Source organism: Leptonychotes weddellii, chromosome 4, assembly GCF_054177405.1.
Source record: "Leptonychotes weddellii isolate Sample4059 chromosome 4, ASM5417740v2, whole genome shotgun sequence".
Classification (NCBI taxonomy): Eukaryota; Metazoa; Chordata; class Mammalia; order Carnivora; family Phocidae; genus Leptonychotes; species Leptonychotes weddellii.
Genome location: NC_138372.1, coordinates 77618781 through 77630873, shown reverse-complemented (window position 1 = coordinate 77630873; position 12093 = coordinate 77618781). Strand labels below are relative to the sequence as shown.

The 12093-nt window shown below is 40.4% G+C and overlaps 2 protein-coding genes across 5 annotated transcripts in view; one reads left to right on the top strand and one right to left on the bottom strand.

Annotated features, from left to right (window-relative positions):
• TRMT13 (tRNA methyltransferase 13) overlaps positions 1 to 6026 on the bottom strand; it is a 40233-nt gene extending 34207 nt beyond the window's left edge. The window contains exons 1-3 of one of the 3 annotated variants that reach the window (XM_081817060.1): positions 5757 to 6026; positions 2912 to 2958; positions 2756 to 2822 (exon numbers count right to left, since the gene is read on the bottom strand). In XM_081817060.1, coding sequence (XP_081673186.1) covers positions 2756 to 2822; positions 2912 to 2958; positions 5757 to 5903 — 261 coding nt within the window. In that variant the 5' untranslated portion in view covers positions 5904 to 6026. The remainder of the gene's footprint in view (positions 1 to 2755; positions 2823 to 2911; positions 2959 to 5756) is intronic. The other 2 variants (XM_081817059.1, XM_081817061.1) reach the window with 2 other exon arrangements.
• Positions 6027 to 6119: 93 nt separating this feature from the next.
• SASS6 (SAS-6 centriolar assembly protein) overlaps positions 6120 to 12093 on the top strand; it is a 55106-nt gene continuing 49132 nt past the window's right edge. For both annotated transcript variants that reach the window (XM_081817042.1, XM_006732817.3), the window contains exon 1: positions 6120 to 6309. In XM_081817042.1, coding sequence (XP_081673168.1) covers positions 6245 to 6309 — 65 coding nt within the window. In that variant the 5' untranslated portion in view covers positions 6120 to 6244. The remainder of the gene's footprint in view (positions 6310 to 12093) is intronic.

The window sequence follows — 12093 nt, the reverse complement described above, 5'->3', positions numbered from 1 at the left end:
GAAAGAGCATGCATGTGAGTGGGGGCTGGGATAGAGGGAGAGAATCCTCAAGCAGACTCCCCTCTGAGCACAGAGCCCAATGTGGGGCTCGGATCTCATGACCCATGAGATCATGACCTGAGCTGAAACCAAGAGCCAGATGCTCACCCGACTGAGCCACCCAGGTGCCCCTTTAGTGCTCATTTTAAAAGAAATGTATTTCCTAAACTTGGGGTTCTTCAGCTGTGACATAAGCTATGCACAAAATTGTGCAGCATTCACCTAGGCCCTGTTGACTCCATGGACCTTAAGGAACAAGGGGAATCGATGCAGGCAAGAAGCCCATGTTACTTGCTAAGCAGTGAGTAATGAAGTCCTTTGTCTCTGTCCTAGGAGTCTCTTCTGCCAGCAGCCACAAACCTGTGGCAGGCTAATTTGTTAGCTTGAAAATAAGATTACACTTCAGATCCTTCATATTCCTCACAAGTGCCTTTGCCATTTGCTGCTCAGAGGCCAGGAATACTAAATCCAGGGATCCTTTGAAATACACAGGACATGCTTCCTCTCTTGAAATAAAAGCCCAAATCTCCAAAATTGGTCAAAAAACCCACATAATCTGGCCTGAATCCCAGAATGAAGACACAAACCCAGAGCTGAAGCTGACCCATAATGGCCCACAGATAACATATAATGTAAGAAAGAAACTCACTTTAAAAAATTTTGTTTTAATTAGGGCTGGTTGCTATCCAACAAAATCTTATGAAATCTAGAGATATATGGCAAAGTATTCTTTTTAATGTCTTTTCTTTTTAATCACCTGACATTATACATATATTTATTTGACTTTTTGGTTCTCTCTCCATGGACGTAAACTCCACAAAATTCTTTTGTTTTCAGTTGATCCTCAATACCTAAAATATATAGGTATTTAATGTTTAATGTTACATGAGTAAGGAACACTAAATGAAGCTACTATGCATATATATAAATTAATGTCACATCAATTGCTACATGAAAGAATAAGTGGCTACCTAGTGGCCAATGCTACCCGCTTTTGTAATCTAGATGTTCTTGCTGATATTAAAATGTTCATTTAATGTTAAAAAAAAAAAAGAAAAGAAATACACAGGACATGACTATCCCACTTGAAATGCCAAAAGCCCACTGAGGATAAGAGCAGCTCAGCCTTTGATGTCAGTGTCACCTAGAGTCTCATACTCTATTCTGTGGCTATCTCTTATCTCATCTTCACTCAGCTCTCCCCTTATATTCTATACACCAATCATGTGCAATGCCCAGTCCCAGATAAAGCTATCAACTCTCTCACTTCTAGGTACTTACATATGTGTTTTTTTCCCGCTTGTCTGGCTGGTTCTCCTCCCACCGCCCCTCCCCCCTTTTTAAAGGGGGGGGGCAGAAGGGGAGTGAGAGAATTTTAAGCAGGCTCCATGCCCAGTGTGGAGACCGACTCATGGCTTGATCTCATAACCACGAGATCATGATCTGAGCTGAAATTGAGTCGGACACTTAACCAACTGAGCCACCTAGGCGCCCTTAGCTGATTCTCCTCTGACCCGTAGGTCTCATTGTATGACATTCCCTCAGAGAAGCCTCCCTGACTCCTTCCCCATCTCTCTCATCCCCTATTTCTCCAAAAAAGGGTTAGGTTCTCCTCCTTTCTTCTTTCATAGCACTCTGTATTTAATCAATTTTAAACACATAATACTGTATTTTTTATCTCTCCCAAGACTGTAATGTTCTTATAGGCAGGGTGCTTGGTACGATGTCTGGCATAAGTGCTCAGTATTTATTGAATAAACAAGTTCCTCCCCCACCCTTCCAATCTCTTACCCTGGGTAACTTAAAAATCCAAGGCTTTACCTATGACTTGTATGTATTTGACTTCCAAACTAACCACTCTACTGACTTGCAGACTCACATATCCAACTCTCAGCTTTTAGTCATCACGTTTTGATTCTGCTACCTAAATAATTCTTGTATTTATTCCCTAACCTTTCCATTCTCTTTCATTTAGTCTCTTATCATGTCCCACCTGGATTTCAGCAACAGCCCCTAACTAGTCCTTCTAATTCCACGCCATCTTCCCACACTGCTCTGAAATAAAGTTTTTTAAGAGGTAAATCTGACCACACCGTTCTTTAGCTTAAAATCTTTCAGGGGTTCCCCATATCTTTCAGAATAAAGTCCGAGTTCTTTGAAAGACTCATTGTGGTTTCCCAGTTTCTGCCTTTGTGAATATAGTTCTTCTCACCTACAAGGACTCTTCTTCCTTTTCTTTGCCAAATCAAGACTGAGTTCAAGTGTTATTCCCTCTGGGAAGCTTTTCTTGACCACTTGGATATAATTTTAATTTTTATACAAGTACACGCTCTTATGACATGTGTAGTTACTTCTTTCATTGAACTTATTAAGATCCATTATTTACAAGTTAACTTACCAGTTTCAAATAAACTCCTTGAAGGCTGGGACCATATTTTATTGAAATAAATTTAGTAAGCACTCAGTAAATATTTTGAATAAATTGTGAAATTACTCTCTAAACAATACACTTGTTGCATAAAATTCTATTCTCTGAATTAGGGTTATAAGTGGATTCACGGTCTGACGTCCTATATATATACTCAAATGCATTTACCACATTCAAGCCTTCTGAGGCTAGGGTCTTGTTAAGTATTCACATTTGTAATCAACTAAGTATATATAAGCATTACATACCACACATTTCACCTTTCAGTTTTACTGATCAAACACTTACAGGTTTTGGCTTCTCTCTTGAGTTACATTTTTTCAAATGCTTTGCTAGTTGATCTTCATATACTGTGCTAAATTTAAAGAGAAAATTATTTAAAATAAGACCTGTGATAATTATTCTTTCTAGCATAGAAAAACCCTTAACTCGACCCATACTTACTGTTTTGGATCTAAAGGACAGAGAATTCTTTTCCGAGCATTTTCTTCCTAATAAAGAAAGATGATATATTGACTTGGATGAAAAATATCAAGTTCATTGCTTACAGATACTAGATATAACGTCAGTGTAATCATAAGTTTATGCATTCCCAAAACAAGGTAAGGAAACCTTAAAAGGACATTAGTAAAACATTGGTACAATAAGGTCATAGAGTTTAACAACAAAAATCTCCAAAGTAGCTAGTTTTTGTATATACGAGCAAAAATGCTTTGGACAACAAGGGTTTATAGCTTCAAATATGTTGTAGAGAAGGCCTACATATGGAATTTCGAATCTATGATAGCATCGACTATAATTTGCACTATTATTTTATAATAATATTATTTTAAAATAATATTTTACAGTGTCTCTTGGGGGGCAAAATCACCCCCAGTTAAGAACCAGCAGGTAAAAATGTGTACAAGTGGTCTCAGCTATATATGATACTTAAGACAAAAAGATGGAAGCATAACACCCAATTAGATCATAAATCACAGATTCAGTAGGACACCCACAGTTGAAAACCAAATCGTGCCATATAAAGTGTTTCCCTTGATGTTCTGCAATCTTTCTTCAAGGGACCAATAACAACATTTCTTCCTCTCCAGGAATATTGATCAGCTTGTAAGGAACTAGGCATATTCTACCACTGTCACCAACTGCATTCATCTCTGAGATGTTTCGCGAAGGTCAAGTATAAGGTCTTAGAGTGAGAACAAAACTTTCTCCTACCATAAATCTCACTTTTAAAAATTTTATTTATTTAGTTATTTTATAAATCTCATTTTTTGATCAAGAAATGTTTGCTGGTCCCCTCAAAACCACTCAATACAACTGTAGGTATACTTCAGAGAGTTCTCACCATAAGACACAGGTCTCCCACATTCCAAAACAAGTATATATTTGTTTCTGTATACTTCACTCTAGGCAAGTTATCAGTTTATCAAAATATGAAGTAGAGTTATGGCTATGATGGGCAGTAGCAGATGAAGGAGGTCTCGGGGCTGATCTGTACTGGATATTGCCCAGGATAAAACATCTAAGGAAATAATGTAAATAATACTGGACATGGAGAAGGCATGAAACCAGGTGCTTGCCTATTTGGTTTCTAAAACTGACTAAACAGGTTCCTCTTCTACAAGCATTCTGCTCCTCATTTTTAGTTTTATTTTTCTATCATATATATCCCAAAGAAATACACATACACAAAAATATACAGTTGACTCTTGAAGGGGGGGTAGGGGCAGCCACACTCTCCTCGGCAAATAACTTTTGACTTCACAAAAAATGACATTTAAAAACTTTTAAAAAAAATTTTTATTTATTTATTTGACAGAGAGACACTGCGAAAAAAGGGAACACAAGCAGGGGGAGTGGGAGAGGGAGAAGCAGGCTTCCCGCCAAGCAGGGAGCCCTATGCGGGGCTGATCCCAGGACCCTGGGACCATGACCTTAGCCGACGGCAGACGCTTAACGACTGAGCCACCCAGGCACCCCGAGATTTAAAAACTTTTTGACGGGGCACCTGGGTGGCTCAGTTGGCTAAGCGTCTGCTTTCGGCTCAGGTCATGACCCCAGGGTCCTGGGATGAGCCCCCAGTCGGGCTCCCTGCTCAGCGGGGAGCCTGCTTCTCCCTCTCCCCCCTGCTCCTGCTCTAATAAAAAAAATTTTTTTTAAATAAATAATAAATAAAAACTTTTTGACTTAACTAATAGTCTACCGTTGACCTGAAGACTTATTGCTAACATAAACAGCTGATTAATGTATATTTTTTGTTGTATGTATTACACACTATATTCTTACAATAAAGCTAAAGTGTTAAGAAAGTCTTAAGGAAAATACATTCATAGTACTGTGCTGTGTTTATGAAATCCATGTAAACATGTGGTCAAGGGTCAACTGTATGTATTTTTATTATTAAAGATTTACTTGAGAGCGAGAGAGAGAGCGCGCACAAGCTGGGAGAGAGGCAGAGGGAGAGAGAGAAGCAGGCTCCCCAAGGAGCAGAGAGCCCAATGGGGGGCTCAATCCCAGGACCCTGGGACCATGACCCCCGCCCAAGGCAGACGCTTAACCGACTGTGCCACCCAGGCGTCCCAAGGGTCAACTCTATATTGACAGTACAATTATACGTATTCTCAAACAGTATTCTCAAACAAAATTGTACGCCTCCTGTTTTCAATTTTAAAAGGAAAGTCAATTCTCACATGATTTTATATCTTTCCTTCCTCCTTTCAGCAGTTACAAGTTGCTTTCAAAAGACTGTACTCTAAATTTTTTTTTTAAGTTTTTAATCACTCCGTGCTCATCACACGAGCACTCCTTAATCCCCAACACCTATTTCATCCAGTCCCTCCCTCCCCACTCTGGTAACCATGTTGTTCTCTATAGTTAAAGAGTTGCACGTCTAAATAAAATTTTTTAAAAGTTTCTTATTATTCACAAAACAATCAGAACACAATTAGTGAAACCTTGGGATCTTTGATCACTATTCTTTCTAAACTACCTTTTCTCATCGGGAAGGGGGAGGCTGGGCGGAGTATGAGGCGGTAGTTTGGAGTAAAACTTAGGTCTACCATTACCATGAGTTAGTATCAAAATAAACGGGTCACTGCTGGCGCTCTATTTAGTGCGAGAAACACTGCACTTCGCTACGGCTCATCATCGCTCCCTAGGGAGGGCAGGGCTGCGCTTAGTACAGGAAAAGCTGGAAAATCCAGGGAACAGAAGCAGAAATCTGTCAGAGGGGAGTTGCCGGACCAAGAAACTTATTTCCAACTCTCCACAGGGTAGGGCAATACCAGACCTCCGCGGCTCCAGCGTGTTCCCCACAGAATCTTTTCCCTGCCGCCACCACCATCCTGCAGAACCGCTTCTTCTTTTCCACGTAGTAACTGCACCGACCCTCAGCCGGAAAGTCAGCCGTGTGCGGGGCCGGCGCAGAAGCCGCCATAATTCAGGCTTCGTTTGAGGTGGCAAGCATCTGGTGAAGAGAAGAAAAGTTCTCTGCTCCCCTCGGGTCCCCTTTCCCTTAACAAATATGGCTGCCGCGCGTCCCGCCACGCAGGTTAATGCCCGGAACTGCCTCCCCATCCTCTGCAAAACCGGAAGAAACTGATGGTGGCTGACGGGGTTCAAATCTCCCCCGCCTTCCCTCTGTTTCTGTTTCCCCGCCTCCTCAGCGGAAGCCGAGCGCCAAACTCAAATTTTAGCAGGACCGGGACTCCTTTAGGCTAGTTCCGTGGGCTGGGCCTGCTGGACTTTTCCGCTTACTGGCAGGGGCAGCGGACCAACATGAGCCAGGTTCTGTTCCAGGAGCTAGTCCCGCTGCAGGTGAAATGCAAAGACTGTGAGGAGAGGTGAGGTTCCTGGTTACCCCGTGCCCGCGGGTGGCGGTTGGGGTCCGGCCAAGGCGGGGGGAGGGGGGAAGATGGCGGCTCTGGCCAGTGGACACCGGCTTGCGGCTGGGTGTGCGGCCGGCGTCCCGGGACGCGGAGAGAGTCCCACCTGGAACCTAATGTTACCTCTCTCACCAAGTTGGCGGTTGCGGAGGGCACAGGAGGGAGAGTATGAGCAAATGGAAAGCTGACCCGCGTCAAGTTAATTTCAAAAAAAAAAAAAAAAAAATTTTTTTTATTTTTTAGTTCTGAACGGAATCGTGGAGATTATAGTTGTACTCTTTGTTTTTGACAGAGAAAGTTAATTTTGTCCGGAGAAGTGAAGTAATTTACACGAGAACTCCGAACAAGTTCACTGCAGGGCCGACGCAAGAACTCTGGCCTTGGCTCCCAGCCCTTTTTTCGCTCTTCTTTGAATTATATTGGAAGTAAATTTAAGCTTCAGCTTAAAAAAGTTTTTATGGTGTAGTGCCTTTACATTAGTCACTAAAAATAAATTACGTTTATTATTATTATCATCGACTAAAAACAGTAGAGGAAATGATAAATTTCATTCATTCATTCATTTAACAAATACTGCTTATGGCAAAACACCTTGCTGGGTACTGGGGATATAGTGATCAGGAAGAACAGTCCTTGTTTTCGTGGGGTTTACAGTCCAGTGGAGGAGGAAATAAAGGCCAGTCTCACATAAAAACACAAAATTACGACTTTGACAAAGGTGGTGGTGCTGTTGGGGCTTAACAGATTTGATTAGAAGTCAGGAGGTTTTGATTTTGTCTCCGTTCCGCCAATCAGTAGCTGACTCTTGTTTCCTCATTTGTAAAACTGACATAAGGTACTACATACATAATATGAGGATCAAATCTGAAAATGTCTGTGAAAACTAAAAGGTGTGGAAATGTGACGTTAAAAATGAAGGCATTGCTTTATTGAGTAATGTGTAGCTAGTATATAGTTCAGAATTAGGTTTAACATCAATCCGCAAGCCAGGCAAGGAGATGATACAAAGCTAGCAGCTGCATGTGGAGATGCTGTAGGGTATTTGAGTTGGTCATTCTTTTGTGCTGTCCAGTATGAGAGTCACATATGGTTATCGGACTTCTGAAATGGAGCTAATTCGAATTGATGGTGTGGTAAGAGTTAAAATGCGCATTGAGTTTTGAAGACTTACTAGGAAAAAGAATGTAAAATATCTCAATTTTTATGTTGATTGTAAAGATGACACTATTTTGCATATATTGAATATAATGTTGGGTATAAATTACTAACATAACAAATGTTAATAAATATATTCTGAATATCATAAACTTGGGAAATTTATATTTGACATATTGGATATATTCAAGAAAATATTACAATTAATTTACCTGTTCCTTTTAATTTTTTTTAATGTGGCTTCTAGAAAATTTGAAATTACATATTTGGTTCATATTTGTGGCCTCCATTGTATCTCTGTTGGACAGCAGTGTTCTAGAATAATTATAGAAATATAAAGGGGGGAGCATCATTTCTTACTCCAATATTGGAACTCCTAGTTCTTCTCCATTTCATTATATTGCCATCACAGTTATCTTCTTAAAACACATTGTCAACCTTTTTACTCCTCTTGTTTAGAAACCTTTGATATATTTCTATCACCTGTAGCAGGGATCGGCAAACGGGCCCATGGGCCAGGTGGCCTTCTGCCTGTTTAAGTAGTTTTATTGGAACATAGCCATTCTCATTTGAGAATTGTCTGGCTGCTTTTGTGCCGTAAAGGCAGACATGAATAATTGTGACAGAGACCTTATGGCCTGCAAAGCCTAAAGTATTTACTATCTGGCCCTTTGCAGAAAATATGCTGGCCCCTGACCCATAGGGAAAGCAATCTGGACTTTAGTTAAATATTCAAGGCCGGGGCGCCTGGGTGGCTCAGTCGTTAAGCGTCTGCCTTCGGCTCAGGTCGTGATCCCAGGGTCCTGGGATCGAGTCCCGCATTGGGCTCCCTGCTCGGCGGGAAGCCTGCTTCTCCCTCTCCCACTCCCCCTGCTTGTGTTCCTGCTCTCGCTATCTCTCTCTCTGTCAAATAAATAAATAAAATCTTAAAAAAAAAAAAAAAATTCAAGGCCAGTTCAGCTCAGCAAGTATTTATGAATACATACTTTGTACCAGGAATTGTCCTACATGCTGAGATTGTCTGGCTTCCTCTCTCTTTATTCCCCTGCCTCCTGACAACAACAACAAAAACAATTTTCATTCTGGGCCTTAAGGAACTCACACTTTAATAGGGGAAACAAAAACATCTTCTTTGGAGAGGCAGCATAGCAGAGGTTAAGAGTTCAGAGTCTGGAGCCAGGTTATCTGGGTTTAAATCCCATTTCTGTCACTTACTGACTGATTTTGTACATTTTTTTCCTTGTGTCTCATCTTTAAATTAATGCTTATAAAAGTACCTGCCTCATGGGATAATTAGGAGCATGAAATCAGTTAATACATACAAAGTGCTTAGAACAGTGCCTGAAGCACAATAAGCATTCACTAAACATTATTAAAGTGTGATGACTGCATGAAGTGACATCAATATACTAAAGTCATAAAGAAGGAACGTCAGTGGAAGATAACTCAGAGAGCCCTGGAGGGAAGAATGCAGAATTTTGAAGCCCACGGTTTGACACCAACCTCTTTTTTCATTTTTGTTTTAGAAGTTCTTTTTCCCATATACTAGTCATACAAGACTACTTATCCCTTGAATGTACCTGATACTCTCTCAATACCATACTTCTATTCCTGCTCTTCTCCCTGCCTCAGTTGCTTTTTCTGTCATAACCTTCAAGGTCTATCTTAAATCCCTTCACTGTAAGGACCTTTTCAAAGTTGCCCAAGTTGAAATTAATTGCCCTATTCATTTATTAGATAACATAGTGTAGGTGAAAAGTCTGAGTTCTAATTTGGGCTCTGTAAGGTGACTTTAACCAAGTTTGTAACTGTGCACCTCAGGTTCTTCCTTTGTAAGACAGACGTAACTATTTACTTAGTAAGATTGTTGTTAAATAAGGTATATGTAAAGCACCGGGTAGATACTCAGTAGTGTAGATGCTCGGTGTTAGTAACCCTTCCCTTCCTTCTCTTGAAGCACTAAAATACAATCAGAAGCAAGTCTGGATAGAGTCATTTAATCTGATTTGAGGACATGGACCATGTTTATTTCTGTTTGTATCCCTAGTATCCAGCATACTACGTGGCTTAGAGTAGCTTTTATTTGTTTGAATTGAAAGGTTCAGGTCACAGCTTCTAGGTGGCAGAGGTGGGCTAGAATCCAATTCTGCTAATGCCAAATCTAACTGATAGGGAGGATGTTATGTGAATTTATGCATTGTTCAGAGTATGACATTTATTTTGAGAAATAGCATTTTTTATGAGTTTTTATTGATTTGTTTTATATTGTTCCTATGACAACCATTGTAATGGAGAAAATAAGATTGTGATTTCAGATACTATATTTTCTGAAAGCTCAGGTTTTTCTACAATATACTTTGGAGGCAGGAGGGAGAGGTTTAATCTATGGGCCTTTCCTCCTCTCTTTTTCTCCCAAAACGAATGCATTATAGACATTTGGAATATATGCAACAATATCATTAATATGCTTCTTAAATTTATTAATGTGATTCTTCTGGTACTATCTAAAGAATACTTTACTAAATGACTTCTTGATTTTTTTTTTTTTAAAGATTTTATTTATTTATTTGAGACAGAGAGAATGAGAGAGACAGAGAGCACATGAGAGGGGGGAGGGTCAGAGGGAGAAGCAGGCTCCCCGCGGAGCAGGGAGCCCAATGCGGGACTCGATCCAGGGACTCCAGGATCATGACCTGAGCCGAAGGCAGTCGCTTAACCAACTGAGCCACCCAGGCGCCCTTGATTTTTTTTTTAAACAAATTTATCAAGTATGACAGGACTTTTGAAAGTGTGTGTTACCATAAAAAGTTATCTACTACAGTGTTACATCCCCTGTGGCAGTATGTTTTAGAAAACACTTCAAGACAAAAACCAAACATAATGACAATGTAGATCTGAAAATGTCCTCACAAACCTAACTCAATTCACTTATTGTACAAATTAGGAAATTAAAAGTTTTTCCCCCCAAGAATACTTAATTTTTTTTTTTAAAGATTTTACTTATTTGCCAGAGGAGAGAGTAAAAGCATGTGTGCACAAGCAGGGGGAGTGGGAGAGGGACTGGATCCGAGGACCCTGGGATCATGACCTAAGCCTAAGGCTTAAGCAACTGAGCTACCCAGGCGTCCCAAGAATGTGTCATTTAAGTAGAGTTAGAGTAGAAATTTGCGCTAGATAATAGAAAAATAGAAAAGCATTTTCTTGTTCTAAAAATAATTCTTCCTGGGGGTGCCTGGGTGGCTCAGTTTGTTAAGTGACTGCCTTCGGCTCAGGTCATGATCTCAGGGTCCTGGGATTGAGCCCCACATCGGGCTCCCTGCTCAGCGGGAAGCCTGCTTCTCCCTTTCCCACTCCCCCTTGTGTTCCCTCTCTCGCTGTCTCTGTCAAATAAATAAATAAAATCTTTAAAAAAATAAAATAAAATTGATTCTTCCTGGGGCGTCTGCCTTCGGCTCGAGTCATGATCCCAGGCTTTTGGGATTGAGCCCCGCATCGGGCTCCCCGCTCAGTGGGAAGCCTGCTTCTCCCTCTCCCGCTCTCCCTGCTTGTGTTCCCTCTCTCGCTGTCTCTCTCTGTCAAATAAATAAATAAATAAAATCTTAAAAAAAAAAAAAAATTCTTCCTCTCTGTGGTATTTGCCAGTGCGGCTTGTTCCTTTTCAGATAACAAGTTATGGTAACCTTGGGGCGCCTGGGTGGCTCAGTCGTTAAGCGTCTGCCTTCAGCTCAGGTCATGATCCCAGGGTCCTGGGATCAAGCCCTACATTGGGCTCCCTGCTCAGCGGGGAGCCTGCGTCTCCCTTTCCCACTCCGCCTGCTTGTGTTCCCTCTCTCCTGTCTCTCTCTCTCTCTCTGTCAAATAAATAAATAAAATCTTTAAAAAAAAAAAGTTATGGTAACCTTATCATCTGGTAACCTCATCATGCTAAGATTTAGCATCCAATCATATGTTCAATAGGAAATTTAACTAAAATGACATAAAAAGCCAAAATAAAAATTTTAAGTTGTAGCATAAAAAAATCTGGACAATTGAATCTGGCCTTGCTCAACTATTAACTAGTTTTTCCAACGCTTGGCTGCTAGGTCTATACTTTTTACTTCTGCAGTAGATAAGTAGCAGAATGTGGGAAAAATTTAAAACACATCTTAAGATGTTTAAGAATAGCTTAAAATAGAACAAATTCTATTTGTTTACTTTTGTTTCCTACACATCAGGGAAAGAGCATTGTTTTTCAATTCTAGCAGAATATAGAACTTTTGTGCAGAGATGTTTTTTCACCAATTTTTCCCTTTATTTCCTTGATCATTTAAACATCTTTGCTCAGTTTGATTAATGGTTATGAGCACCTTGATTTATATGCCTCTGTCTGATACTGAATTCTCTCAGATGCAGTAGAGAATGTGGAAAGCTATGGTTTCTTTTGGAGTTCAGAGTTACTCTAGGTTAAGGTGGATAATAAACTGTTGACATACTTCCATGGAGGTATTGCACAGGAACTGTATTGAACAGATGTAGTTGGTGGATTTTGTGTATGTATAAGGGAGGGGAATGTGTTATCTTACTTTCTGGATTGTAAACATTCCATGT